General features: G+C 40.8%; 1 protein-coding gene across 1 annotated transcript in view; it reads left to right on the top strand.

The window, feature by feature from the left end:
• The window catches only part of GTF3C1 (general transcription factor IIIC subunit 1), a 122,035-nt gene that overhangs the window by 11,338 nt on the left and 84,735 nt on the right, over nt 1-25,962 (top strand). The window contains 4 exon segments of the mRNA XM_007950285.1: nt 1,436-1,645; nt 21,500-21,676; nt 22,301-22,444; nt 24,355-24,451. Of these exon segments, the coding sequence (XP_007948476.1) occupies nt 1,436-1,645; nt 21,500-21,676; nt 22,301-22,444; nt 24,355-24,451 (628 nt within the window).

Genomic DNA, 25,962 nt, shown 5'->3' with positions numbered 1-25,962 from the left:
TCGCTATGAGTTGGATCTGACTCGACGGCAGTGAGTTTGGTGTTTTGATTTACACCTTACTTGCACAGTCCCAGCCCACAAAGGTGCCATGTACCTTATTTACCTGTACCTTATTTACCTGTACCTTATTTACCTTATTATTAGCAAGCTGTCTAGTCCTTATGGTGGGCCATGAGCACCTCACATTTATGTAGTTCCACCTGCTCTTTCCACAAAGAGCAGGCTAGAAGAGCCATACCAAGAAATTCACTGCAGCACGTATACTCATTTTCTTTCAAATCCTCACCAGAAGCGCATTTAAGGTCCACGTGTCTAGCCATATGTGTATTCTCTAAGGTGTTGGAGACTTTCTCTGTGACTCTTCTCGGTTCCTTCTGAGCTCTCACCAAAATTGCCTCTGACATCCGTGATTCTAGTAAGTCTCTTCACGGCAATCTACAGTTGTCCTAACCATTACCAGATTCCAAAACTACTTCTATATGACAGGTATTAGAGCAGCACCCCACTGCTGGGTACCAATTCTGTCTTAGCTAGTGATCCTGTAACAGAAGTAGTGTTTATTAGTGCCTTTAACAAACAAATTTAATTTCTCATAGTTTCGGAGGCTAGAAGTCTGGATTGAGGGTGCTGACTCTAGAGGAAGGCTTTTTCTCTTTGTTGGCTCTGGGAGGAAGTCCTTGTCTCTGTTTACCTTCTGTTTCCTGGTACCTTGGACATTTCATGTGGCCTGGAATCTTTCTTTCCCCATCTCTGCTTGCTTAATTCTTAGCTTGCCCAATCTGCCTTTTTTATATCTCAAAAGAGATTGCTTTAAGACACACCCTATACTGATACTGCCTCATTAATATAACAGAGAAAGCCCATTCCCAAATGAGATGTAACCACAGGTATTTTGGTTTGCTTTTGGGTTTATAGGGGTTAGGATTTTCAGTACATCTTTTTTTTGGGGGACATAATGCAATCTGTGAGGAGCTATGATGGCATCATGGCTAAGGCATTTGGCTGCTAATCAGAAGTTCAGCAGTTCAAGTCCACCAGCTACTCAGTGGGAGGAAGATGAGACAATCTACTTCCATAAAGGTTTACAGCCTTAGAAACCCAAGGGGGGTCGCTATGAGTCAGAATCCACTCGATGGCGGTGGGTTTAATGCAATCCGTAACAGATGGAAACCAAAAAGTCTATGATTTGGGCCAGTAAGGTGGCTCTGGTCCCAGTATCAGTATCTGGGGTGGATTTGGGGCATCTTGGAAAGGTCTGTGTCATCTGGGATTGAGTGGCAGGAACCCTATTGTCAAGATTATCTGTGTTTGCAAAGCAGGTAGACCCATTGACCTGCTCACTTCCTCTTTCTTTGCTGGGGGTTGTCAAAGAACATACCAAATGGGTATCATTTCTGAAGCTGAGTTGTGGTTTTATGTTTGCTTTTTCCCATAGGTATGAGGAAATTGATTTTGAAACCGGAATCCTGGAGTCTAAGAGGGACCCAGTCCCTTTGGAGGATGTCTACCCCATTCATATGATTTTAGAGAACAAAGATGGCATCCAAGGTTCCTGCCGTTTTTTTAAGGAGAGGAAAAACATTACCAATGAAATCAGGACCAAGTCTTTGCAGCCTCATTGTACGATGGTGGAAGCCTTTGGCAGGTAACAGATTTGCACCATGTAGAGACTCCTGGAGATTGTGTTGCTTTGACATCAGGGTTGTGGTCAGAGTGCTGGGATCTGGCCCGCATCCTCATTGCTGGTCAGGATGCATCAGCCTTGCCCTGAGCCGTTCTCTGCCTTCCTCACTGTTGCTTCTGTTGAAAAGACCTTACAGTGTGGGGGATACTTGAGGTTGGGAAAGTCGTTTTTCTCAAGCTATTGCCCTTACCCTCAGCCCTCAACCTCCCATCCCACTTTACAAACCAGATAGAAACTGCTGCTGCTGTTTGTTGCTGTCAGGTCCGTTCCGACTCACGATGACCCCATGTGTTACTGCTCCATAGGGTTTGCTTGGCTGTAGTCATTATGGAAGCAGTTCACCAGGCAGTTCTTCCACAGAGCCACTGGCTCGATTTGAACTGCCAACCTTGGGATTAGCAGCCAATTGCAAACCGCTTGTGCCACCCACACATTTCTATAGAGAAACGCTACCAGATGTAAGCTTCCCTAACTTACACTGTCTTCCTCAGCTTACTGACTTTTCCATGTTTGCATGGTTTCCACTCTCTCGTCCCACAGGAGAGAAGAAATGAAGGCCTTGTCAAAGGCTGTGATTCAGATGCTTGTCTTTCTTCCTTTTTCTCCGCTTAGCTCATCTCCCAGTGCTGCCTGCTCTGATCCTCAGCTCTTTCCTACCTCTTTCCTTTATTTTCTACTTTTGCCTCTCTGCTGGTACTTTGTCCTGAGACACTAACTCACCCATCTGACAGCAAGTCCTTCTCTTGACCTTGAAATCCCCCGTGACTATAGCTGTACAGTCATGCTTCTTGGAAGAAACACCTACATTCATTTTCTACCTCTTCACCTTCCTGTCACTCATCAACCCAGTCCAACCCTAATTCCTAACTTCATTACTTCACCAAAATTGTGTCATCTAAGATCCTTGCTGACAAGCCTGTGGATATTTGTTAGGCCCTTTGTCCTCTTGGCTGCTCTGCACCATAAAGAACTTTGTTTTGCTTTTCTAGTTTCCTAGCTGTTTCCGCATTGACTCCTTGTTGACGATCCCACTTCCATCTACCCCTTAATTGTTGTTGGCTGCTCCCAAGGCTCTGTGCCATGCCTTCTCTCTCTGTCTCTCTCTCTCTTAGTCTCACACACACATACACACAGGCTAATTTAATCTGCACACATAAAACCTTTATACGATGATTCCCAAATTAGTATCTACTCTCCAGATCTTTTCCCTGAGTAACATATGCGATATTTCCAGTAGCCAGCCCCTTAAACTCAGTATGACTAAAATGATGTCATCACACTCCTTCACTCAAAGTCTGCCTTTCCCTTTGACCCTTTATTCTGGTCAGAGGCACAGGCCATAAACCTGGGGATCTTCCTGGGCAGCTTCCTCTCTGACTTCTGCAGTCAGTTGCCCATCAAGTCCTATTGAGTCTACCTTCTAAATTATTCTCCACCCCCTTTGGCTTTGCATTAATGTAATAACCTTCTAACTGTGTCCCTTCTTGTTGTCTCACTTTTTTGTAACTTTCTACACTGCCATGGAGTGTTTTTTATAAGATGAAACTGTGATGAATACCCGGGACAGGTTTCAATTCTTTATTTATTTTTAATTTTTGCAATGTTTCCTTCCCTCCCCTCTCACCCATGTTAATCAACAAAGAAGGTTTCCTTCCATATGTAAACCTTTCCTTGACTTTATAATAATGAACTAGTACGATATTTGTCCTTCTGTGATTGACTTATTTCACTCAGCATAATGTCCTCCAAGTTCATCCACGTTATGTGGTGCTTTGCAGATTCTACATTATTGGGTTTTTTTCCCCCATCTTTTTAATGTAATTTATTTTACTTTTGTTGTTATTGAGAATATACACAGCAAAACATACACCAATTCAGCCATCTCAATTCAAGGACATTGGTCACATTCTTCAGTACTCCGTCTTCGTGCAAACATTGTCACTCTCCTTTTCTAAGTTGTTTCTCCTCCATTAACATAAACTCATTGCCCTCTATGTTTCCTGTGATTTACAATTTTCTTCCCAAGTTTGGAACAGTCCATTCTATCTTGCAGTTGTTTTGACTTCCCTGCCATTTAAGAGTTCTGTAACTACACAATTTTTTCCCTCTTTTTGCTTTGTAATTGTCCTCATTTGTCAATTGATGTCTCTGTTTCCCTGTTTACAGTCTTAACAGGATTATTTACTTTGAGTACTTTCATAACTGGGTTGGTTTCTGGGTTATGTCATCATGTGTGTTAATGGTCAGTTTTTGTTTGCTGTTGTTGGTTTTCTGTCCAAAGAACTCCCTTTAGCATCTTTTGTAAGGTTGGTCTGGTTTTAACAAATTTCCTTAATTTCTGCTTATCTTTAAATGTCCTAATTTCACCATCATATTTGAGGGACAGTTTTGTTGAGTGTATTGTTGGGTATATATTCTTGGTTGGAAATTTTTTTCTTTCAGGGTTTTATATATACCATCCCATTGTCTTCTTGCCTTCATGGTTTCTCTGAGAAGTCCGAACTTAGTCTTATTGGTTGCCCCTTATAGGTAACTTTTCATTTTTCCCATACTGCTTGTTTTCTTTGTCTTTGGTTTTGGTGAGTTTGATGATGATATGATATTTGATGTGATTTTCTTTTGGGGTCTGTTCTGTCTGTTGGACTTCTTGAATGGATACATTCTCATCTTTCACCATACCACAGAAATTCTCTTCCAAGAAATCTTCAACAATTTTCCCTGCCGTTTTATGTGTCTCTTCCTGTTCTAGAATTCCGATTACATGTAGTTTATTCCTTTTGATGGTATCCCACATGAACCTTCGGCCTTCTTTCTTTTCATTTTGTTTTGATCTTTTTTCTGATTGATCCCTTTCCAAAGAAGTATTAAGGTATTTATCTTCAGTGTCACTAATTCTGTCTTCCATTGATTCCATTCTACTCCTTTGCCCATTCAATGTGTTACCTATTTCTGAAAATTTAGTATTAATCTTCTGGATTTCTATCTGCAGATTTTGTATGATTTCTGATCTTTCATTTATTTTGTCATTTTGTTCTTGTGTTGTCTTATGATATTATTCTAGGGTTTTCTGTGTTTTTCTCAGTTTTGTCAATGTTTTCCTTGATCTGTCTCTCAATTCGTTGAAGGTATCTAAATATAATTCTTTTGAATTCCTTGTCAGGGAGTTCCAATGCTCCTTATTCCTCAGGGACGTGTTCTGGGTCTGTATCCTGGTCCTTTGTTTCTCTTACTTTATCTTGCTTCTTTGTGTGGACTCCAATGGTCTGTTGTCTCTGAGACATTGTGACGTTTTTGTGTTTATATGTAATTGGTGATTGTATGTTGGAATGATTTGTGCAAGATTTTTGTTTTCTTTGTTTTGTTTGGATGTTATGTAAGTAAGCAGGGTACTGTGCTCCTGTATTTGCTAGTTGATAGCACTTACACACTCACCACCTGTCACCTTTCCTATTGCCAGCCTCCCGTACGTCCCTGTCGTCCTTGGCAAGCAGAGCTTATTCTTAGTAGGTCCCTGGAATCCAAATGAGAATGCTGTCACTTTAAATATCCAAAATGGCTGCCGCTTGTAAGCAATCAAAATGGCTGCCCCCTCCAGACAGCCGGAAGTCCACAGCATAGGTAGTCTCCCTCTTTACTGTCCCTTCCTGCTCATCGGCCACCAGCTCAGTTGTTCCTGCAGCCCTTGGTGACCAGAGCTGATCTTTAGGTCAATTCTCAGGTCCCAACATCACTTGGAAATAGTCAGGCTGTTGGTGCTGTCAGAGTAGTTGACAGTCCGCAGCTCCATCCATCTCCATACTCACTGTTTTCATTCCGGTTCTTCCACTAGTTGGTGCCTAATCCATTTGTTTTTACTACTTACCAAAGTTCAGAGCTCCAGGATTATCTTCTGTATCTCTGTCAGTTGGTTTCTCTTTCTTTGTTGAAGAGGGTCTGTGTAGCTTGTCTGCCTATTCTGTTATCTTAGATTCTACATTATTCTTTCGTGTTGAATAGTATTCATTGTGTCTATGTACCACAGTTCAGTTATCCGTTCTTCTGTTGAGGGGCACTTAGGTGGTTTCCATCTTTTTGCTATTGTCAATAGTGCTGCGATGTACATGGGTGTGCATGTATTTCTTCTTGTCCTGGCTCTCACTTCTTTAGGACATATACCAAATAATGGAGTTGCTGGATCAAATGGTATTTCTAATTCCAACTTTTTAAGGAATCGCCATACTGCTTTCCACAGTGGTTGTATCATTTTACAGTCCCATCAACAGTGTATGAGAGTCCCAATCTCTCAACATCTTCGCCAGCGTTTGTTATTTTCTGTGTTGTTGAACTTTGCTATTAGTGCTGGGTCCAGATGGTATCTCGTCATTTTGATTTGCACCTCTCTAATGGCTAATGATCGTGAACATTTCTTTATGTGTTTGTTGGCCGCCTGAATCTCCTCTGGTGAAGTGTCTATTCATGTCTTCTGCCCATGTTTTCCATTGGATTGTTTGTCTTTTTATTGTTGAAGTGTTGGAGTTTTCTATAAATTTTAAAGATAAGTCCTTTGTCAGATATGTCATTGCTGAATATTTTTTCCCAATGTGTAGGTTCTCTTTTTACTCTTTTGGAGAACTCTCTTGAAGCACATAAAAATTTAATTTTCAGAAGGTCCCATTCATCTAGTTTATCTTCTGCTGCTTAAACATTTTGGCTTACGCTTGAGAGTCTCTTTAGACCATAAATAAGGGCCCCTAAATTTGCCCCTATTTTTTCCTTGAGGAACTTTATAATTTTAGGTTTCACATTTAATCTTTGATCCATGTGCAGTTAGTTTTTGTGTATGCTGTGAGGTATGGATCTTGTTTCATTTTTCTGCAAATGGATATCTGGTTTTGCCAGCACCATTTGTTAAAGAGACCATCTCTTCCCTATGTAATGGATTTCAGCCCTTTGTCAAAATTCAGCTGACGATAGGTCGATGGAATTATTTCTGGGTTCTCAGTTCTGTTCCACTGGTCCGTGTGTCTGTCATACCAATACCAGGCTTTTCTTTTTTTTTTTTTTTTGAAATTTTTATTGTGATTTGGGTGAAAGTATACAGAGCAAATTCATTTTCATACAGCAGTTCATAAACATTTTGTCTCATGACATTGACTGCAATTTCCCACCATGTAATAGCTCTCTTCCTACTTCCTCCCCATAGTTACCTCTTCCCTGTGTCCTTCCCTCCCATAAACTCCTGCTCCCTAAGCAGTCTCCCTGTGATACACTGCCTTTCTGTTCTTCCATGATTGATTCTGTTCTTCCATGATCTTTTTTGATGCTAACCGTAAGGTCAGTGATTCAAACCCACCAGCTGCTCCATGGCAAAAAGATGTGAAAGTTTGCTGTAAAGATTTACAAATTTGGAAACCCTAACCCTATGGGACAGTTCTATGTATATCCTGTAGACTCCCTATGAGCCAGAATTGACTTGAAAGCAATAGGTTTCATTTTTGGTTTATAGTTATAATTGTTATATCTTCTTGAGATGACCCTTTTATGATTATATAATGTCCTCTTTGTCTCTTAGAAAAATTTTTGACTTAAAGTCTTTTTTATATAACACTAATATAGCCATCACAGCTCTCTTTTGGTTATTATTTTCATGGAATATTTTTTCCCATATTTTACTTCCAACCTGTTGGTGGTTTCTTTCCATTGAAAGTGAATCTCTTGGTGACAGTATACAGTTAGGTAATTTTTTCCTAATCCATTTTGGTAATCTCTGCCTTTTGATTGGAGAATATAATGCATTTACATTTAAGGTAATTGTCAATAAGGAAGGACTTAAATTCTGCCATATTGCTGTTTGTTTTCTGTGTATTTTATACTTTTTTTGTCCTTCATTTCTTCTAATACTTCCTTGTTTTGTGTTTAGTTTATTTTTTATTGAGCCATTTTTATGCCATTCTCATTACTTTTTGTGTATTTTTTAGATATTTACTTTATAGTGTTGTGATAGTTATGTTTGTGTGTCAACTTGGCTGGGCCTGGTTGAATGGCTGGGCAGCTGGTGGTAGTTATTCCCCGTGATGAGACTGGCAGTCAACTCCATGTGCGACCTACCACAAGCAGCTGAGGGATGTGGTCTTTCCTATATATAAGGAAAAGCCTTGGGAATGGTCTCTAGCCTATGGCACGCTTGGACCCTGCATGTAGCCATGTCATTGTTCAGCAGCCTGTCATGCTCTGCTGACCTTAGGACTTACAATGAACTTGAATTAGTGGCCTGCTGTGTGGTTTGGTAACTTCAGGACTGTGTCTTTTTACTTGTCAACCTTGGGCTTGTCAGCCTCAGCAGCCAGCAGCTGCCTGAGTGAAGGAACGCCTCTAGCTCCAGTGGGCCGGGAGCAGAAGGCAGAGCTGGACCCCAAGGTGAGTGGCTTTCACCCAGGCCCTAGAGCCTGGCACTTTGAACTTGTACTTCTAGCCTCCTGAACTGTAAGAGAATAAACTGTTTGTTAAGGCCTAGTAACATCAATTTATAAGTATTTTTTATGCATTTGTGTTTTATATCCTGTAGGATATAACAGGTAGAGTTCCAAACACCCCCCCTAAAAAAAATAATAAGAATATCTTTCATATTTATTACATTTATTCATATTTTACCTATAATATACCTTTATTGGATGTCTTGAAATGTGCAGTTTCAAGTTCCTAAGTAATGTCCTTTCGTTTCAGTATGAAAGGTTCCCTTTAGCATTTCTTGTAGGCCAGGTAAAGTGGTAAAGATCTCCCTTAGCTCTTATTTATCATGGAATGTCTTAATTTCACTCTTACTTTTGAAGGACAGTATTTCTAGATAGAGAATTGTTGAGTTGGTTTTTCTTTTGTTGTTATTTTTTTTCTTTCAGCTTATTTGATATGTCATCCCATTGCCTTCTGGTCTCCATGGTTACTGATGAGAAATCCTCTGTTATTCTTATTGAAGATTCGTTGTAGTATAATGATTCACTTCTCTCCTCCTGCTTTCAGTATTCTCTCTTTGTCTTTGGTTTTTCAGAATTTGATTATAATGTATCTCAGTGTGGTGTAGGTATCTTTGAGTTTATTCTACTTGGAGTTTATTGAGCTTGGACGTATAGATTCATGTCTTTTGTCACATTTGGGAAGCTCAGGTCATTATTTCTTTGAATATTTTTTTCTGCCCCTTTTCTCTTCTTCCAGGACTCCCATCATGAGGATGCTGATCTGTATGATGGTATCACACAAGCATTTTTAGGCTCTGTTCACTTTGTTTCATTCTGTTTTATGTTTGCTCTTCACACTTGATCATTTCAACTGTTTTGTCTTCAAGTTGGCTGATTCTTTCTGCCACCAGTGCAAATATGCTGTTGAACACCTCCAGTGAATTTTTTATTTTTGTTATTGTACTTTTCAGCTCTGATATTTTTTCTTAGGTGCCTTTTTATTATTTCTGTCTATTGATATTTTTGTTCTGTTCCTTTTTTCATGATATCCTGTATCCTTTTGTCTGTATTTTTTTATTTCTTTGAATATGTTTAATGCAGATGTTTAAAAGTCTTTGCTTAGTTAAGTCCGTTCTCTGGGCTTCCTTGAGGATGGTTTCTGTTGCTTTATTTTGTTCTTTTGAATGGACCATCCTATCCTATTTCTTTGTATGGTTTGAGATTTTTCTTTTGTTGTTGTTGAAAACTGGACATTTAAATCTTGAAATATGGTAAGTCTAGAAATCAGATTCTCCCTTTTGCTCCTGGGTGTTCTGAGGTTTAGTCTGTTTGCTTTTGTTTGTTGAAGGCTGCAGTAATCTGTTTGCCTCCCGCGATGGTTTTGCAGGGAATGCCTTCCTGATTATTTGTGGTCACTGAAGTCTCTGTTCTTTGTTCAGCTAGTGTTTTGACAGAGATTTCCAATAACATGAGGGAAGAACGAAATACAGTCTCTCCCACTCATTGCAGATTGGTTTTGTGCAGTTGAAAGTATAGTCTTTTTAAGTATTTTCAAGCATGTATCCTATCCTAGGTATGCATGTGACTTTCTGAATTTCTCCATATTTAAAAATTTTTTTTTCAAGTCTTACATATATATTTAATCTGATCAACATGTATTTAATGTAAAAATATTAACAAGATAGTTTTTTTTTCCATAGTAAGTCTTCAGATTCCAGTATGTATATTACACTTGAGCCCATCTAAATTTAGACTTGCCATATTTCTTTTCTTTGTTTCGTTTTAAACTTTTTATTGTGATTTTCAACTCATTTGATTTGGGTGACACTTTACAGAGTAAATCAATTTTCCATTCAACAATTCATACACATTTTGTTTCATGCCCTTGATTGCAATCCCTAGAGTGTTAACAGGACTCATCCCACGTCCTCCCTGTGGTTCCCATTTTCATTTGTCCTTCTTTCCTATCCCTTTCTGTCTTCTGAACATTGTCCCTATGCAAATGGTGCCCTTTTGAGCTCAAATGATCGATTGTTCTAAGGAGTGCTTGCCTTCCTGGTGTAATTATTTACCTGATACACCTGTCTATTGTTTGGTTGAAAATTGAGCCGTGGGAGTGAGTTCACTTCCAGGCTTTTGAAGGGTGACTAAGGGCAGTAGTCTCAGGGGTTCTATCATTGTCTATGTGATCAGTGAGCCTGGTCTTTTTTATGATATTGAGTTTTGTTCCACGTTGTTCTGCCACTGTATTCAAGACCTTCTATTGTCATCCCTTTCAGAGTGCTTCGTAGTGGTAGCTGGGCACCATCTTGGTCTGTCTCAAGATCTTGCAGTCTGAGATTTACATGGTCCATTAGTCATCTGGACAAATTGTTTCCCGTGCATCTTTGGTTTTCTTCACTCTTCTTTGCTCAGACGAAGAGAGACGTATAGATTGCTGCACAGAAGCTTTTAAGACCCCAGTTTCTTCTTGCCAAAGTAGGATGTAGAATGTTTTCTTTGTGGACTGTGTTGTGGCAGTTGTCCTTGATGTCCCCCAAGATTATGATTCTGAGCCCCCAGGCCCACTCATTCCATTAAGGTGTTTGTTTATGGCTAAAAAGTTTTCATAATCGTGCCCCTTGTATGCTCTACATTCATTAATATATTTGCAGAATACAGAAATACTTATGTAGAAATATTCTCTGTCAAACCTGTATAATCAGAGGTGTAGTCCCATTTGCCTTCCCACAACTGTTCAGCTTGTGTGGCTATCTATGTATCCACTCCTAGTTTATCGTTACTACTATTATTGTAGGATTATATGTGTAATAGTATTTACCTCTCTTGCTTTTAATTCTTGAGCTCTTCCCAGTGCCTTCCTTTGCCTTAATCATTTTGTGCTGACTTCCCCTTATTGGATATTGCCTTCCCTTTTACTCAAGTTAATACGTGTCTGCCCTCTACAAAGAAGACACATTGGTAGTTGGAAAATAAGGTCTTAGTGATAAAAGTAACACCAAAGATCATGATAGAATTTTGTGACACCAATGACTTATTCAATGCAAATACCGTTTTTCAACAACATAAACAGTGTCCATACACATGGGCCTTGCCAGATGGAACTTGGGAATCCAGTTGACTACGGCTGTGCAAAGAGATGATGGAGAAGCTCGATATATCATCAGTCAAAACAAGCCAGGGGCCGGCTGTGGACCAGACCATAAACTGCTCATATGCAAATTTAAGTTGAAGCAAAAGAAAATTAAAACAAGTCCACGAGAGCCAAAATGTGACCTTGAGTATATCCCACTTGAATTTAGAGACCATATGAAGAATAGATTTGATGCATTGAACATCAGTGACCAAAGACCAGACAAGTTGTGGGTTGACATCAGGGACATCATACACAAAGAAAGCAAAAGGTCATTAAAAAGACAGGAAAGGAAGAGAAGACCAAAATGGATGTCAGAAACACTCTGCAACTTGTTATGGAACACCAAGTAGCTAACGCAAAAGGAAAAGATGATGAAGTAAGAGCTGAACAGAAGATTTCAAAGGGTAGCTTGAGAGGACAGAATAAAGTAATATCATGAAATGTGCTGAGACCTGAAGTTGGAAATTAAAGGGGAAGAACATGCTTGGCATTTCTTAAGCTGAAAAAACTGAAGAAAAAGCCTCGAGTTGCAATATTGAAGAATTCTTTGGGCAAAATATTGAACAGTGCAGGAAGCATCAAAAGAACATGGAAGGGAATACACAGTCACTGTATTAAAAAAAAAAAATTGGCTGACATTCAACCATTTCAGGAGATAGTATATGACTAAGAACCAGGGAATTGAAAGAAGTCCAAGCTGCACTGAAGGAATTGACATAAAGGAAGGCTCCAGGAATTGACCGAATACCCATTAAGATGTTTCAACAAATAGATGCAGCACTGGAGGTGCTCATTCATTTACAGCAAGAAATTTGTAAGACCTGGCCACTCAACTGGAAGAGATTCATATTTGTGCCCATTCTAAAGAAAAGTGATCCAAAAGATTGAGCAAATCATTGAATAATATCATTAATGATCATATGCAAGTAAAATTTTACTTGAATAGAATTCAAAAATTATTGCAACAGTACATAGACAGGAAACTGCCAGAAATTCAAGCTGGATTCAGAAAAGGGCATGAAACAAGGGATATTGCTGATGTCAGATAGATCTTGGCTGAAAGCAAAGAATACCAGAAAGATGTTTACCTGGGTTTTATTGCCTATGCAAAGACATTTGACTGTGTAGATCAGAACAAATTATGGGTGGCTTGTGAAGAATGAGAATTCCGGAACACTTAATTGTGTTCATGAGAAACCTGTACATAGATGAAGAGGCAGTCATTTGAATAGAATAAGGGAATACTGTGTGGTTTAAAATCAGGAAAAGAAAAGTATGTCAGGGTTGTATCCTTTCACCATACTTGTTCAATCTGAGCAAATAATCCCCAAAACTGGACTATATGAAGAAGAATACAACATCAGTATCGGAGGAACACTCATTAACAACCTGTAAGCAAATGAAGAAGACTTGAACGACTTCTGATGAAGATCAAAGATTGTAGCCTTCAGTATGGATTACACTTCAACATAAAACAAAAATCCTTACAACTGGACTAATAAGCAACATCATGATGAATGGAGAAAACATTAAAGTTGTCAGGAATTTCATTTTACTTGGATCCACAATCAATACCCATGGAAGCAGCAGTCAAGAACTCGTATGACATACTACATTGGGCAGATCTGCAGCAAAAGACCTCTTTAAAGTGTTTAAGTGCAAAGATGTTACTTTGAAGACTGGTGTACTTGACCCAGGCTGTGGTCTTCAGTAGCCTTATATGTACGCGATAGCTGGACAGTGAATAAGAAAGACTGCAGAAGAATTGATGCGTTTGCATTGTGGTGTTTGTGAAGAATGTTGAACGTACCATGAACTGGTAAACAAACAAATCTTTCGTAGAGGAAGTATACCTGGAATGCTCCTTAGCTGGAATGGCCAGACTTCTCTCGTAGTTTGGTCATGTTTTCAGAAGGGACCAGGCCCTAGAGAAGGGTATCATTCTGGGAAAAGTAGAGGGAAAAGGGGAAGACCCTCGATGAGATTTGGACACAGTGGCTGCAAGCACGGCATGGCAGTCGCTGTGGTGACGGCACAGCGTCAGGCAGTGTTTTGTTCTGTTGCACATAGGGTCGCTATGAGTAGACACTGACTCTACCGCACCTGACAACAGCACCCTCTACTCTAGTTAGTGATTTACGCTCCCTTCCTCTCCCACCCCATTAAACCATCAAAGAATGTTTCTTTCCACATGAAAACATTTTCTTGGCTTTTTATAATAGTGATCTCATTTAATACTTAACCTTTTGTGATTGGCTGATTTTCACACAGTGTAATGTCCTCTAGATTCATCCATGTTTTGAGGTGTTTTGCAGATTCATCATTACTCTTTAACTTTGCTTAGTATTCTGTTGTGTGTGTATGTACCATTATTTGTTTATCCATTCATCCATTGGTGGGCATAGGTTGTTTCCATCTTTTTGCTATTGTGAGTAGTGCTACAATGAACACGGGTGTGCATATCTATCTGTTCATTGTCACAGCTCTAATTTCTCTAGGATACATTCCAAATAGATTACTGGATCATAGTATTTCTATTTCTAACTTTTTAAGGATGGGCCATACTGTTGTCCATAGTGGTTGTAGCATTTTGCAGACCCTCCAGCAGTTTATGAGGGTTCCAGTGTCACCACACCCTCCCCAGCATTTGTTTTCTGTTCTTTTGTTTGTTTGTTTTTGTTTTTGTTTTTGAACTGTGCAATTAGTGGTGGGGTGAGATGATACCTCATTGTTGTTTTGATTTTTATCTCACTCCTCAGAAGGAAGTTTGGGCAATCTACCTCAAGGAAAGTTGGGTAGTGATAGCAAACACAAGAAGGGGTTGCTATGAGTCAGGTCTGACTCGAGGGCATATAACAACAATGGCTAAGGAGCTCTGATGGCGCAATGGTTAAAGCTTTGGGCTGCTCACCCAAAGGTCAGCAGTTTGAATCCATCAGCTGCTCTACAGGAAAAAGATGAGGCAGTTTGCTTTCATAAAGATTGGCAGATTTAAAATCTCGATAAGGCAGTTCTATAGGTTCTCAATTCTGTTCTGTTGTTCTATGTATCTCTCATTGAACCAATACCAGGCAGTTTTGACTACTGTGGCTGTATAGTAGTTTTGGAAATCTGGTAGTGTGAGGCCTCCTATTTTATTTTCATCTGTGGTAATGCTTTGCTTATCCAAGGTCTTTTTCCTTCCCATATAAAGTCACTGATTAGTTTTTCTGTCTCTAAAGAATGATGATGGAATCTGAATCAGAATTGTATTATATCTGTAAACTGCTTGGGGTAATATTGGCATTTTCACAATGTTAAGTATTCCTATTCATAAACCACGTATATTCTTCCATTTCTGTGGTGGTGTTGTGTGCCGTCAAGTAGAACTCAACTCATAGCGACCCCTCCTTGGGTTTCCGAGGCAGTATCACTACGGAAGTAGATTGCCCCATCTTCCTTCCAAGGAGTGGCTGGTGGGTTTGAACCACCAGTCTTCTGGTTAGCAGTCAAGTGCCTTAGCCACTATGCTACCAGAGCTCCTTCCATTTTTGTAGTAGACCGCTTTTGATTTCTTGTAGTAGTGTTTTGTAGTTTTGTTTGTCTATGTCTTTGGCATCTCTGGTTGGATATATTCCTAAGTATTTAATGTTTTGAGTGGCTGCTGTAAATGGTATTGTTTTCTTGATTTTCTTTTCAGAGTTCTCTTTGTTAGTTAAAGGAATCCAGTTTATTTTTGTAGGCTAATACTGTATTCTGCCACTTTGCTGAATCCTTCTATTAGTTCCATTAGTTTTCTTGAGTCTGGGATTTTCTACGTATGCGATCGTATCATCTGCAAGTAGAGTTTTATGAATTCTTTGCAAACGTGGGTACCTTTTATTTCCCTTTCTTGCATTATTGCTCTGGCTAATACTTCTAATACAACATTGAATAAGAGTGATGATCAAGGGCATCCTTACCTGGTTCCCATTTGCAAGGGAAATGCTTTCAGTCTCCCTCTGTATAGGTTAATATTGGCTGTTGGTTTGGTATAATTGACCTTAATTATGTTGAGAATTTCCCTTCTGTCCTATTTTGTTAAGTGTTTTTATCCAGATTGGGTGTTAGATTTTGTGAAATGCCTTTTCTGCATCAATTGATGGGGTCATGTGGTTCTTTTTCTTTTTTTATGTGGTGGATTATGTTGATTATACTTCTGATGCTGAACCATCTTTGCATACCTGGTATGCATGATATGAATCCCACTTGGTCATGATGTATTATTTTTTTGATAAGCTATTAGAGTCTGTTGGCTAGGATTTTGGTGAGAATTTTTGTGTCTATTTTAAGGAAAGATACTGGTCTATAATTTTCTTTTTTAGTGGTGTCTTTCTTTGGCTTTGGTGTCAGGGTTATGCTTGCTTCATAGAATGACCTCAGAAGTAGTCCATCCTTTTGTCTGTTTTTTAATAATTTGAGTAGAATTGGTGTCATCACTTCTTTGAATGTTTGGTAACATTTGGCAGTAAAGCCATCTAGGCTAGGACTTTCTTTAGGAGTTTGTTTAATGACTTGTTCAATTTCTTCCTTTGTTATGCATCTGTTCAAACTTTCTACTTTAGTGTTGGGTGGGTAGGTAGGTAGTGTGTGTGTTTCCAGAAATTTGTCCATTTCTTCTAGGTTTTCAGCTTCGTTGGAGTACAGTTCTTGGTTGTATTGTTATTATCCTTCCCTTGCAGTTGTGACTGCACCCATTTCATTAATTTGTGTTATTTGCATCTCCTCCTGTTTTTCTTTGGTTAGATTTGCCAGTGGTTTGTCACTGTGTCAGAGAACCACCTTGTCGTCTTTTTTATTTTTTTCTGTATATTTTTTTTCTGTTTCATGTATTTCTGCTCTAATCTTTATTATTTTGTTTTGTTCTGGTGACTGCAGGCTTTTTTTCTTTTTTTGCTGTTCTTTTTCTATTATTGGAGTTAATGGGTTAACATTTTGATTTTGGTTCTTTTTTGATGTGTGCATTTGTTGCTGTGAGTTGCCTTCTCAGTAGTACTTTTGCTATGTTCCAGAGGTTTTGGTGTGTTGTGTTTCCATGATCATTTGATCTCAAGGCATTTTTTTTTTTATTTCATATTTTGTATTTTCTATTACCCAGTAGTTTTATGCAGAGTGTTATACATTTCCATGTATTTGATTATTTTCCTGTTGTTGATTTATAATTTTATAACACTGTCATCTGACAAGGTGCTTTGCCGTATTTCACTGGTTTTAAATTTATCAAGCCTTGATTTGTGGCCTGATGTGTTCTATTCTTAAGAATGTTCCGTGTGTGCTAGAAAAGAATGTATTTTGTGCTGTTGTTGGGTGGAGTGTTCTGTGTATGTCTATGAGGTCAAGTTGGTTGCATGTGTTGTTTATCTGTTCTATGTCTTTTAAGTTTCTTTCTAGTTTTCTATCCTTTATTGAGAGTAATGTATTAAAGTCAACCACTATTTAGTGGAATTGCCCATTTTTCTTTTCAATTCTGTTAAAGTTTGATTTATATATTTTGGGGCTCTTGTGTTATTTGTTATTTGATGAGGACTCTGGTGACACAGTGGTTAAAGCATTCTACTGCTAACCAAAAGGGCGATGGTGGCTAACCACCAGCCTCTGAGGAGAAAGATGACTCAATCTGCTTTTGTAAAGGTTTAAGCCTTGGAAACCCTACGGGGCAGTTGTGCTCTGTCCTATAAGGTCACCATGAGTTGGATTCATCTTGATGAGTGGGTTTGGTGTTTGGTTCATTGGGTGTGCAGATACTGATTATGGTGATTTTCTCCTGTTCAATTGGCCCTTTAATCATTATATAATGCCCTTCCTTGTCTCTTATACTGTTTTTTGCCTGTTTTATCAGAAATCAATATTGCACTCCTCTTAGGTTACCATTTTTTTTATATATGTTTTTCCATCCTTTGATTTTTCACTTTATTTTTCTCTTTATGTCTAAGGTATGTCTTTTGTAGACAGCATATTAATGGGTTATGTTCTTGTAGTAGTTAAATTTGTAGGTCAACTTGCCTGGGCCTGGTTGAGTGGCTGGGCAGCTGGTGTAGTTTTCCCCCATAATGAGACTGGCAGTCAGCTCCTTGGTTGGATCTTCCACAAGCAGCTGAGTAGCTGCCTTTGGGATGTGGTCTACTTCCTGTATATAAGGAGAAGCCTTGGGGATAGTCTCTAGCTTATGGCATGCTTGGACCCTGTGTGTAGTGTCGTTGTTCAGCAGCCTGCCATGCTCTGCTGACCTTGGGACTTACAATGGACTTAAATTAATGGCCTGCCGTGTGGTTTGGTAACATCGAGACTGTGCCTTTTTACTTGTCAACCTTGGCTTGTCAGCCTTAGCAGCCAACAGGTGTCTGAGTGAAGAAATACCTCTAGCTCCAGTGGGCCGGGAGCAGGAGGCAGAGCTGGACCTCAAGGTTGTGGGGCTTTCACCCAGTCCCTAGGGCCTGGCACTTTGAACTTGTACTTAAAGTTTCCAAACCATAAGGGAATAAACTCCTGTTTGTTCAAGCCATCCCATTTGTGGTATATTCTTGTCAGAGCGGCACTAGGTTACCAAAACAATTCCTCTTATCCGTTCTGCTACTCTCTCTCTTAACGGAGTACATTTAACCCATTTATATTTGGTGTAATTATTGATAAGTATGAATTTATTGCTGTCACTGTGCTCTGTTTTTTTCTTTGAGGGGAGGGGTTGCTGATGATTTCTTTGTTCCGTATATTTTTCTGTGCCGAGTTTATTTTGTTTATGGATTTTCTTGTTTCCTTCATTGCTGTTTTAGTGTCTACTAGGTCTTTATGATTTTCCTCTGTTATTTTGATGAGATGAGAAAGTATTTGAAGTTACCCTGCAATTATTACTTTCTTCCCAGGTTTAAAACACTCCCTTTTATCTTGTTACTATCTTGACTTCCTCACCATTTGGACAGTAGAAGGCTGGTGGTTCAAACCCACCAGCCACTCCTCGGAAGGAAAGTTGGGCAATATACTTCCGTAGTGTGATACCACCTCAGAAACCCAAGAAGGGGTCGCTGTGAGTCAGGTCTGACTCGACAGCACATAACAACAACAATAACATCTTGACTTCCTCTCCATTTGGACAGTTTTGTAGCTACACCATTTATTTCATCTTTGTACTTGTCATTGTCCTCATTTACAAATTGAACTTTCTAGTTCCCTGTTTTCAGTCTTGTAGGTCTCTTTTACTTTGGATACTTCTGTATCTGAGATGGTTTCTGGGTGATGTTGTCATGTGTGTAATCTCTGTTGTCTGTTGTTGGTTCTCTGTCCAAAGAGCTCTCCTTAATATTTCTTGTAAGGTTGGTCTGGTTTTTAAAAATTTCTTTAATTTCTGTTTATCTGGAAATGTCCTAATTTTACCATTGTATTTGAGGGACAGTTTTGCTGGATATATGATTTTAGTTTGGATTTTTTTTTTCTTTCAGGGTTTTATGTATGTCATCCTTCTTGACTGCATGGTTTTTGCTGAGAAATCGAGCTTCGTTTAATTGGTTCTCCTCAGTAGGTTTTTAGCCTGCCTTCAGGATTCTTTGTCTTTGGGTTTGAAAAGGGTGATTATGATGTGTCTTCATTATTTTCTTTTGGGGTATATCCTACTTGGGGTTCGTTGAGCTTCTTGAATGCATATCTCCTTGTCTTTTATGATATTAGGGAAGTTTTCTCCCAACAAATTATCCACATTTTTCCCTGTGGTCTTTTTTGTCTCTTCCTGATATGGAATTCTAATCACATGTACGTTATTCCTCTTGATGGTGTCCCATGTGATTGTTAGGCTTTCTTCATTTTTTTTTCCATTCTTTTTTCTGACTGCTTCCCTAACAGATTAGTATTGTCATATATCTTCAGTTTCACTAATTCTGTCTTTGATTGATTCAGTTCTGCTACTTTGTCCTTCCAGTGCGTTATCTATTCTGAAACTTCAGTAGTAATCATCTAGATTTCTATTTACTGTTTTTGTGTGGCTTCTAATTTTCCATTTATTTGGTCGTTTGTTCTAGTATTGTTTTATTAAATATTCTAGTTTTGTTTGTTGTCCTTAAATCTGGCTCTGTTTTCCTTGATCTCCCTTTCAATCCATTGAAGGTACCTAAATATAATTTTTTTGAATGCCTCATCACATAGTTCCAATATCATTTCTTCCTCACGAAGGTTTTCTGTCTCTGTATTTTGGTCACATATTTGAACGACCCTATCTAGTTTCTTTGTGTGAACTGTGGTTGTCTGTTGTCTGTGAGACATTTTGGTGGTAGTATATTTGTATGCAATTGATAAGTATATGTTGGTGTGTTTCCACCAAGATTTTCCTTTATTTTGTTTTGATATATCTGGGTGTGCATGGTGGATGTGCTACTCTAACTCACTAGTTTAGCTGCACATAGGCGCTTACCAGCTCTCTCCTCTTTGGTGTGGGTGTGATAGAGGTGGGGAGTGTGTGTGCAGTTCTCTATTTGCTGTTCATGTAGTAGAAGTTGAGGACAGGCTGGGTTGGTAGTGGCCACCATCTGTCATCATTCAGATGATGTGAGAGCAGGTGGTGGCATTCACCCAGTTGGTGTGGCTGCAGGATGTGCTGGTGTAGGTAGGCAGTTTGGATGCTGTTGGTGCCTCCCACCGGCTGGGACAAAACAAAACCAAAACAAGAAAAAAAGGAACAGCCAAAAAAACTTGAATTAAAAACAAGGGTCAGAAGAAAGAAAACAACAAAGGAGAGAGCAACAATAAGAGGGAAAAGAAAGGGGGGGAAAAAAAGAAAAAGAAAGATAACTGGGAGCTGGGGCACCTGGTGCAGTGTGGCATGCTCTGCCAGCCGAGAAGATGGGAGGGAAGGGGGCACCCAGTCCAGGACGGCACACTTTTGCCAGCCCAGGAGGCAGCTGTAGGCGGGGTGCCCACTCAGGGATGACGTGTTCTGTCTGCCTGAAAAGGCAACAGGGGGCACGGTGACTGGTCTAGAATGGTGGACTCTGCTGTTCACGGAGACAGAGAGCATGTGGTGCTTACTCCGCAAAGGTGCGCTCTAAACTCAGGCAGGTCAGGGATCTGGTTGGGAGCATCGGCTGCCAGGTGGTTGAAGGTAGGGAGTGGTCACACTTCTGTCACTGGGAGTGCGTGAGGAATAAGTGGGAGATTGCAGCTTTCTGCTCATCATCCACCAGCATGGGTGCTGGTGCAATCCTGCATGAGCAGACTAATGATCAGGCCCTGATCAGAACGCTGCTTGCAAAAAATTCAGAACAGTCACACTCTGTGGTCCACTTGACACTTCACTGCACCACATGTCTCCTTGTTTGCTGTTTTCATTCAATTTCTTCCTCTAATTGGTATTTGATCTACTTCTTTATCCTTTCCTTTGAACCTCAGGGCTCTGGGATTATCATCCATTATCTATTTTATTTGGTTTCTTGGTTCTTTGTTGTAAAGGATCTGGGTGATTTGTCTGCCTGGTCTTCCATCTTGCTGGAAGTCTTCCTCATGCTCCTGAATACCCTAATTTTCCCCAGAAAACCTCATTCCCTGACTTTTCCTTCCAGTCTTTATGTATTTATTGTATGTCTCAATTGTACTCTTTAGCTCCAGGTAGCCGCAGGAGGTTATGGTTTTCAGGTAACGCCTTCTTTGCCCTTTGTGAGTTCTGAGGTCGGCCAAACAGATGTGCACCTTGTGCCAGTCTCTCAGGTAGCCCCAGACACACACAGTAATTTGTGAATAAGGTATGCTCTGCTTCCTCCAGAGCAAAGAACTAGGGTTTTTCTCCGGGAATGTGAGTTGTCACCACTGAACCAGAAGCTAGGGGTAGGGATGCCACAGACACATAGAAAATGAAAGTTTTCCTACCGTTTTGAAGTTGCCTTTTTCTTGATTCCGTGTTCACTAGTAAACCTTTGGAATCCTTGGACTGGTTTCCAGAGTTCTGACAAAGTTGGTTGGCTAGTTTGTGCTTGTTTTTGGTGTTTCTGTGGCAGACGGCAGCGTGCAGTTGCTTATGCCATCATCATGCTGGTATCACCCACTTTCAAAGAACCCTGGGAGAGCATTAAGAGAGAGTAATAAGACTGATTCTGCTCATTCAGAGCAGCTCTAAGACCCTGAAAACTTACTTAATTGGGGATATTGTGAACTTCTAGGAAGAAGCAAACTTCTTCTATAAGGTTCAGATAAAAACATGTTTCGGTTTTCTCAAAATCAGTTAAACTCATTTCTTCATGTGGTTCTGATTTGCAGGTGGGGGAAGAAGCTGATCATTGTTGCCTCCCAGGACATGCGTTACAGGGCCTTGATCGGCTCAGAGGGGGACCCTGACCTGAAGCTCCCCGACTTCTCTTACTGCATTTTGGAGCGATTAGGCAGGTCCAGGTGGGAAGGAGAACTCCAGCGAGACCTTCACAGCACTGCTTTCAAGTAAGAGGAAGCTTTCTCCTCTCTGTGCCCTCACTTCAAAACAGGGGCCTCTGACATGGCGTCCCTTGTTCTGTCATCCCTGTGGCCTGCGCAGTCCTGTCATCTGTAGTGATTAGGAGCACAATGTTCTTTTTTTTGGAAGAGACCTGAATGTGACCGTAGAATTTACTGTACAAACCAAAATAACTTTGAGAATGAAAGGTGGAGCTGACCAGAAGGGATGCCAAAGCTGTGGGCATAAATTTTGACTCTTTGTGGCAAACTGGGATCTATGGCCCACCTAGTTATTGGCCACTACAAGATGAGAGATTCAGGTTTGATCAGCCCCTCATTAACCCTTTATTATCTCCCATCCCAGCTCTCTCTTCCTCACTCTGTTTCCTGTTGCCTCTAATGCCCATCACACATCCACCTTTCCTGGGAAATCCTGGGGCTGTTCTTTGGTGGAGATGTGACTTTTCTCACCATGGCCATTATTTCACAGTGACTGTTCTTTTAGGTTGGCTACGTAATAGATATGTTTCCCTGTGCTGCTTGTGTCCAAATGAGAGGTTTCATACATTGTGGGGTGAAAGCTACTAACAAAGGAGAATGATAACAGCCCACATGCTTTCTCTTATCTAGGGTTGATGCCGGGAAGCTTCACTATCACAGGAAAATCCTGAACAAAAATGGGCTCATTACAATGCAGTCACACGTGATCCGCTTACCTACCGGAGCCCAGCAACACTCAATCCTCCTCCTCCTGAACCGCTTCCATGTGGACAGGTACTGTGTGCCAACAGAAAGCACTTGGTGTCTTTTATGTTGGTGGCCATATGTGTCGTGCCCTGAAATTCATAGAAACCAGACCAGAGTATGACTGTAGCTTCTTCAAAAAAGATACTTACTATTTATCTCTGATGATGATTATTTAGAAAATCTAGAAATTATACCAAAACACAAGGGGAAAATTACCTAAAATCTCACCGTCCAGCAGTGGGCTCGGTTAAGATTTCTGTTGAATTTGATGATACTGTTACAGCAGTGTTTCCCAGAGAATGTAGCAAGCTGGTGAAATAAGCACATTCCTTCTGGGGGTGGCCAGTCTCTGGAGGTGAGCAGGTTATCCCTGACTCTGACTGCTCTCTGTTGGGGTGACTGATGACCTGGAAGAGGACCAGGGGAAAGGAGCTTTCCCAGCGCAGAGCGGTCTCAGCCTCCACTCCACAACTTCACATCCTTCTTTGTTGGAAGAGCAGAAAGCAGAGGGGGGAGAGGTGGAGCTGGTACATGGCCCCTAGGATAAGAGACTCTGGGGGAGTAAGCTCCAACCCCCTTGGGCCTGGCCATCAGCAGCTCCTTGGTGGTGGCAGAGGCAGGCAGTGTTGAGGGATGTGGGTGGGCAGACCTTTCCTTAGATCATGGGAGTGGTGTTGGGAGTTTCCCCTGGCCAAGTGGCAGAGGCCCTGCCCTTTACCCCAGTGGCCCAGCCTCCCATCTAAAGGGTGAGGAGGAGTGAGCACTGTTGGTTAAATGTAAGTTGCAAAGTTTACAGGGGCAATTCCATACTCCAGAGCCAAAGAAAATGCTTTTAAAACGTGTGGGTAGACAACTGCTGACTCAGGATTTCCAAGAGTGAATCTTATCACTGTATGCCTATCAATTCCTAATTTGACTTCATGCCTAGATTTTGGGCATATTCTATTGCAGTGAACCCACATTTTAATTACTTAGTCATTCTGTCTCTCAGTTAAATACCTGTATCACCAATCTCATAACTGGTAACAGAACATAGGGTGGCAGCCATGAGTAGCAGAGAGAATACTAGATTAAGTCAAGATCTGTGTTTAGATCTTTGCCACTTGCCTGGGTAAAGTCCCTTGACCTCTTTGAACTACCATTTCTTCTACGAAATGGCCATCACACAGTGCTTAGTACTGCTTTCTACTTGACAAGTCCCTTCATGTTCAGTGGTTGAGGTGCAGTAAAAATGAAGTGGGTGCGGTCGGCATCCCATACATGTCCTTTACCTTCCCCTGGGTCTATGGATACTTAAAGCCATAGTGCCCTTCCTAGCTTACCTGATTTGTAAGACTCCTCCCTGCATCAGCCTCCCCTGGGCACCCACACCTGAGGAGCCCTTGGCTGTTTCATAGCTTCCTTTGATGACCATTACGACATCACCTCACAGAGTAAACATTGCAGAGACAGTGGCATTGATCTTGCCATTGAAGTCAGAGCTAGGGCCTCAGCATCAGAGAGGCAGCTTGGCATGGTAGAGAGCTGTGCATTCAGGGAGAAGACTAGGTTTGCATATGGGGCCTGGGCATTAGGAAAACCAGTTAGTGTCCTTAGGAATGACGCCTGTCTTTCCTCACCAAATGCTGTTTAAAGAAGTAAATGAGATGCTTCCTGAACTGTAAAGTATTATAAAAATGTGAGGTGTTTAAAGACTCACCTCATTAAAGTGTTAGCCAGAGAGTCTAGTCTGTACACTGCCACTCAGTAGTTGGTGATCTGGACATGTGACTGAATTGCCCAGCACCTCAGTTTTACCAGCTGTCAAATGCAGGGGTTGGACTGGATGATCTTTGAGACCTAAGACTAATGGTTGATAGTTTGAAGTCCTGTCATTTTTAAAAAGGTGGTCTTTGGCAGCAGGTGTGGGTAAACGGACTTCTTTTTGTCTGTCACAGGAGGAGCAAATACGACATCCTCATGGAGAAGCTCTCAGGTGTGCTGAGTACACGGAATAACCAGATAGAGACGCTGGGAAAGCTGAGGGAAGAACTGGTGAGCTGCTGGGGGGCTTCCCGTATGCTGGCTCAGTGTGGTGTGCACCATTGCTTGGAGCTCTTAGTCAAACGTAGATGCATTGCAGCCTAAAGCCCGGTTACGGCCTTGGGTATCCCTAGCTGTGGAACAAATGGGATTTTCCTTTCTTTAACAGAATGGAAAAATATGCAGTTCTCAATACCAATTTCTTCTCTTGACTGACTTCTGTTTTCCTTGGGGTTTGCTCTCTAGGACATGCTGAAGCAGTTCATATGGAATTGGGAATCTTACCATTTAGACTTCTGTAATCAAGCTTGCAGTTTTGAACCCAGTGATTTTATACTGAAATAACAATAAACAGGTGGTAAGATGTCCTAGGGAGCCAAGCGGTCATTGACGAGCTTTGTCTTGGGCCCAGGAATAGAGGCAGCAATGAAGTGAGAATGGAGGGGAAGAATGCCTGTGATCTTCAGTGGAAATTAGAAAAAAGCCACCTGGAGATGGGAGAATCAATAAGGTTGCCCTGTGGGTTAAACAGTAAAATTTAAAACCGTATTTTAGAAAAGACTGATGTGGAATCAGCTAAGTTTATTGGGTAGTAATTAGTTCCCAAAAGGCACATGGATTATAGCTTGATTTTGGGTACCAGGTAATCCTTGCTTCTCACCTTACACTGCACTGGGAAAGCTCTAGTTGCCTCTTCCCCATAAAGCAGAGGTTACACACCAGAGGGGTGTGGGTCACATTGAGCCTAGACATTGTTCAAAATAAATTTGACCCAGCATTTTCAAGACTCAAGATTTCACATAAAAAATCGACTTCCAGCTTCCCTTGAAAAACTCCAACTCCAGCAAGGGCGGGCCTGTAGTCTCTCGTGGGAACCACTTAGCTGGGGCTGGTTGTGTACTGGCTGGCTCCCCATCTCTCCAATCTTTTGTCACTTCTCACACCTACGAGTCAGAGTCAGTTGCCATTTGTTGTGACATGTGCACTGCTCTGTATATGGCAGCAAAGAGTGAAAAATAAAAGGTAGACCTCTTTCAAGAGGCTGGAGTAGAAATGAAGACACTTCCTGCATGCTAACGAAGCAAATATCTGGCGATGGTGCCCACTTGTATGGTACTTCTCTGGCCCATGCAAACACTGGAGATTGAAACCTTCGGCCCTGCAGTTACTCGAGGGCAGAGGGGTTGGTATAGTCTGGCCTCAGGCCACCACTACAGACAATGTAAGTGACAAGATTTGATTGTTATAGGACATTCTTTCATTTATTCCTTCAACAAATACTTTAATGAGTATCTCCCTTGAGCCAGAACTGTTCTCACTAAGATATAAAAATCAGTGAGGGTGAAGGGGCATGCTGTTGTGGAATAGCCTAGTGTTCTGGTTACCTAGTGCCGCCCTGACAAGAATATACCACAAATGGGATGGCCTTAACAAACAGGAGTTTATTCTTACAATTTGGAGGCTTTAAGTCCAAGTTCAAAGTGCCAGGCTCTAGAGGCTGGGTGAAAGCCCCTCAACTTTGG

This window comes from Orycteropus afer, unplaced genomic scaffold, assembly GCF_000298275.1.
Source record: "Orycteropus afer afer isolate SDZICR_OR568_19922 unplaced genomic scaffold, OryAfe1.0 scaffold00266, whole genome shotgun sequence".
Taxonomy (NCBI): domain Eukaryota; kingdom Metazoa; phylum Chordata; class Mammalia; order Tubulidentata; family Orycteropodidae; genus Orycteropus; species Orycteropus afer.
Note: the sequence above shows the minus strand (reverse complement) of the source record. Positions and strands in the feature narration are given on the sequence as shown.